The 5,000-nt window shown below is 49.3% G+C and overlaps 1 protein-coding gene across 4 annotated transcripts in view; it reads right to left on the bottom strand.

Moving 5' to 3' along the window:
* furina (furin (paired basic amino acid cleaving enzyme) a) overlaps window positions 1–5,000 on the bottom strand; it is a 202,464-nt gene that overhangs the window by 82,903 nt on the left and 114,561 nt on the right. For all 4 annotated transcript variants that reach the window (XM_063189201.1, XM_063189203.1, XM_063189202.1 and 1 more), the window contains exon 7: window positions 2,241–2,329. In XM_063189201.1, coding sequence (XP_063045271.1) covers window positions 2,241–2,329 — 89 coding nt within the window. The remainder of the gene's footprint in view (window positions 1–2,240; window positions 2,330–5,000) is intronic.

Genomic DNA, 5,000 nt, shown 5'->3' on the forward strand with positions numbered 1-5,000 from the left:
AGCAGGGATTTGCATACCAACTGTGGCTGCCCATACTGTGCTTCCTGTGACTCTGCACCACATTTCACAACCAGGGAATCAGTCTGGCTAAGCCATAGAGCTAGAACTAGAGCTGACCTCGCCCTCTTTTTCATGGCAAACCTGGAAGCCATCATTTGGAGGTAGACATGACCAATGTGAATGAATGGAGAAGGGAGCTCACTTCTCTCAAACAATGGCTTAATAGTGAGAAAATGTCCATGAACACACTTAATAGGGATAACAATTGAAGTGTTTTGCTAAATATCTAACATTTCTAATCTGGTCCTTGGTTAATGTGTCACACATATTCACACAGTTTCAGTCCATTTTTTGACAGAGGTGGGTGTGTTTCTCTGTTGTTTTGCATTGACTGAAGGTACCTACACTGCCTACACAAGATGGAGGCTGCACTTGCCATTTTCTAGTGCTGTGGCAAATTGCTGTCACCTCTAGTCTCTCTCTCGTCAAGCTCTTCCATTTTAAATCACCCTGAGTTTGGAGGCATTTCCAGCAGCTTAATGGAACGGGTTTAAGGTGAAGACGCACTAGTTCAGTCATTGGGCCTGCCAGTAGCCAAGTCACAGAGGCAAAAGTGGACAAAATGTGCACACTTTGCTCCCGAAACGGATGCCCACGCTCAATAAAGCACACAGTTTGTTCCTATACCTTTGTAATTCTATAATCTCATGCCTAGAGCTAGACCCAGCCTGAGGACATGAAGCCATGCCTCTTTTCTAAAGCAGGGTACGAGCCCCTGCCCTGTGCTGGGGAACACGTGTGGCAGACACAGGGAGAGATGGAATGGAAACCCTTGTTCCCCTCCTTGAGGAGAGCCAAAGAAGAGCCCTCTCCAAGCCAACCACCAGCCCCATCGCACCATCCACAACCACCCCACTTAGGCCTGGAGGGCAGTAACTGGCAGCCAGCCACCCAGGAGAGGAGAGGAGAGGAGAGGAGAGGAGAGGAGAGGAGAGGAGAGGAGAGGAGAGGAGAGGATAGGAGAGGAGAGGAGAGGGGAGAGGAGAGGAGAGGAGAGGACAGAGCAGAGCAGAGCAGAGCAGAGCCAGCGGAGGATCAGTCTCGGGGACTATGACGAGGCGGGATTAGCTGACCTCGGCAGCAGCTCCGTTGGGAAGAGGAGGAAGAGAGGAGAGCTGGAGAAGAAGAGCAAGATGGATGGAGAGGAGGCAGGCTGGGGAGGGGTGGTGGATGAGAGGAATGGATGGAGTGGAGGCAGGCTGGGAGAAGGGATGAGGAGAGAGGGATCGAAGAGTGGAGGAATGGAGAGGGGGATGAGTGGAGCGATAGAGGAGAGGTGGTGGAGGGATGGAGAGGGGGATGAGAGGAGGGGTGGAAGAGAGGAAAGAGGGCAGAAAAATCTGGAGAACCTGATAGGCCTGAGGCGTGCTGTAGCATCCACTTGGCCTCAAGGATAAGGATTAGAGAGGCAAGACGAAGCAAGGGACCAGCGAGAGAGAGAGAGAGAGAGAGAGAGAGAGAGAGAGAGAGAGAGAGAGAGAGAGAGAGAGAGAGAGAGAGAGAGAGAGAGAGAGAGAGAGCACACCAGAGGGAATGAGGTGGCAAGAAAATATGTGTGTATGTGTATCCCGGGGAATAGTTGGTGTCAATGTGTTTTCCCAGTGTGCATCTTTCAGGGTTTGGCTTGAACTGCTGGCTGCTTGCAGTGTGCAGGAGAGAATGTGTCAGCATGTGTGTGGGTATGCTCTGCTCTGCATGGATGTGTGTGTGTGTGTGTGTGTGTGTGTGTGTGTGTGTGTGTGTGTGTGTGTGTGTGTGTGTGTGTGTGTGTGTGTGTGTGTGTGTGTGTGTGTGTGTGTGTGTGTGTGTGTGTGTGTGTGTCCACTAGTGTGATAGACATGGTGTGTGTGTGTGGGTATGCTCTGCTCTGCATGGATGTGTGTGTGTGTGTGTGTGTGTGTGTGTGTGTGTGTGTGTGTGTGTGTGTGTGTGTGTGTGTGTGTGTGTGTGTGTGTGTGTGTGTGTGTGTGTGTGTGTGTGCATGCGTGAGTGAGTTTTTCTGGTATGATAGACATTGGTGAGTGAGTGATAGACATGGTTGGCCACTGGTGTGATATACATGGTTGTGTGTGTGTGTGTGTGTGTGTGTGTGTGTGTGTGTGTGTGTGTGTGTGTGTGTGTGTGTGTGTGTGTGTGTGTGTGTGTGTGTGTGTGTGTGGTGATGTGTGTTGTGTTCTGACCTCCAATGCGGGCGTTGTAGGCCACCCCCACTCCACAGATGCCATTGTTGGCCACAGCCGCCACCTCTCCAGCACAGCGTGTTCCATGCCTGCAGAGACAAACACACCATCATCATTAATTCAATACTGCAATACACATATGAAAACAAAGCACACACACACATGCAAGCACACACATGCAAGCACACACATGCAAGCACACACACACCCACACCCACACACGCACACGCACACGCACACGCACACACACACACACAGTAATAATCCACACTCATGTAACAAATAAAGTATACAAAGGTACGTAGCACACACACGCTCCAGGCACATGGTATGGCCATACCAACACACACCCACACCCACACACCCACACCCACACGCGTGTGCACACATGCTTGCGCAGACCTACACGACACGTACGCGGCTTAATGCCCGTGCCAGAAGTTGCGTTAATCGAAAATTTTCCGTCACTGACAGACTTTTTTTTTCTCCTCCCTCAAACCACTATGGGGAAAATATGAACACCGTCTGTCATCTTGACAGATGATGAAACGGCTCATTTTTCAAATCATTCCACATAACGTTTTTTTCCCCCACTTTCATTTTTCTTTTTTCTTTTTTTACTCTGTTCACACGTCTTCAGCTGTTTCCATGGAGGTGCTGAGCAACGACGTGGATTCTTACAGGCTGCGACTAATTCAAGGAATCGAATTTTTTTTTTTTGCTTTCCAAAGCCAAACCATTTCTATGATTTATTCAACGCAATTGACTCGCAGATGATGCTCTGCGACCGTGGAACGTTGGCCTCCACACCCGACTCGGTGGGACGTCGTTAGTGCAGGCCAACAACACATCTTTATATTTATTATTGCCATCCGTTTTCCCCGGCCTGGCCGGTCGGTGGCAATTGTGCATTTTAATCAGCCTCGTATCTCGTCACTGATTTGTACTGGAACCACGTTCTGAAGAGGGTGTAGGCACCTCGCCATCGCCACGTTAGTCACTTGTGTTGGCAGCACCAAGTAAAAGATGAAGCTCCCAGCTCTTCCTTCACAAACACGGACTGACTGTGGCACACCTGCCAGCTGCTGGATTCAGTATACAGTCCTGTTATAACCTCTCACATACAGGAATTGCTGCTGGTGGAAGCTTTTGTGCTAGGATGCTGCGTGTCCCTGCGTTAAGCAAGTGATGCTGTGTACAGTGTATCGGAGATTATGGAGGACTTTTTTTCATTGTCGACCAATAATTGCCATAATCCCATAATTACACAAGCATGCATGAGCACAAACAGTGATGACGCAAAGATGTGGTTATATCGTTACTGTACAACTGACCACTAACCAGTTTCAGTAGCCTGACCAAAACCTTATCCTCTTGTAAATGTGCAGCCAACTCTCAAACTCCCTCAGGCCTCAACACTTACACACCTCAAATCGACCTCTCAATCTGTCAATGTATTTTATATTCTCCCTCTCTCTCTCTTGCTAGTAAAATTTGCCCTTATACAGTCAGTAAACACTTCCCTTAAACAGTCAAACATGCATACACACACACAGACACAGACACAGACACAGACACAGACACACAAACACAGTGTACTGGCAGTACTGAATGCTGACGGATATTGAGCAGAGCAGACCTCAGTGTTTTCCTCTGCAGAGTAGATGCTAGATGCTTTGACCCTGAAACACACCCTCACTCCCACACACTCATACAGTAACCCCATAACAACACACAGCATAGCGAGGGCAAACGCACACGGGCACACACACAGACACACGCACGCACACACACGCACACACACACACACAACATCACACAGCATAGCAAGGGCAAACACACACACACAACCCCATAACACACAGTCCAGCGAGGGCAAACACACACAGTAACAACACCTACAGCATAGCAAGGGCACAGAGGGCATGCATTATGCCATCCTGTGAACACCAAAACACCCACACACACCACCGGCATATGCAGTAGGCTCACACACACACACGCACACGCACACGTACACGCACCATCGGCACATTCAGTACGCACACACACACACACATACAGTCTATAGATATACTGTAAACATCCATACGCACACTGTCTCTCTAACAAATGTTCACACACACACACAAACTAAGGACATCCGCACAGACTGTCTCTCTAAAACAAGTATGTATGCATGCATACGCACTCGCACACCCACACGCGCATGCATGCACACACACACGCACACACAGTAGTCATGGGAGAAGAGTGGCCAGGTAGACATATTCCCCCTGAGAACTGCACCATGAGTCAGAGCAAGACCAGGCGGCCAATAAGGAGAGCAAGGGATAGAGAGAGGGAAAGAGAAAGGGGTAAAGAGAGAAAACAGAGGGAGGGGAGAGAAAGGGAGAGGAGTTGGAGAGAAAAGCAAGAGGAATGGGGAGAGAGGGAAAGACAGAGACAGACATGGAACGAGAAGTCTCAAAAGGAATAGACATTGGAGTGGAGAAGAGGACCGGCGAGCGAGCAAGAGAGTGATGAAAGGAAAAAAGTAAGGAGGGTGGCGTTGGAGAGACGCAGAGAGAGGAGAGGAGTGACCTTGACTGTTTGCCTGTGTGAGCGTGACACAAGCTGCCAAGACCAGAGAGAATAGGATCACATGCTACATGAAAAGGAGAGAGAGAGAGAGAGAGAGAGAGAGAGAGAGAGAGAGAGAGAGAGAGAGAGAGAGAGAGAGAGAGAGAGAGAGAGAGAGAGAGAGAGAGAGAGAGAGAG

Source organism: Engraulis encrasicolus, chromosome 22 (genome assembly GCF_034702125.1).
Source record: "Engraulis encrasicolus isolate BLACKSEA-1 chromosome 22, IST_EnEncr_1.0, whole genome shotgun sequence".
Taxonomy (NCBI): Eukaryota; Metazoa; Chordata; class Actinopteri; order Clupeiformes; family Engraulidae; genus Engraulis; species Engraulis encrasicolus.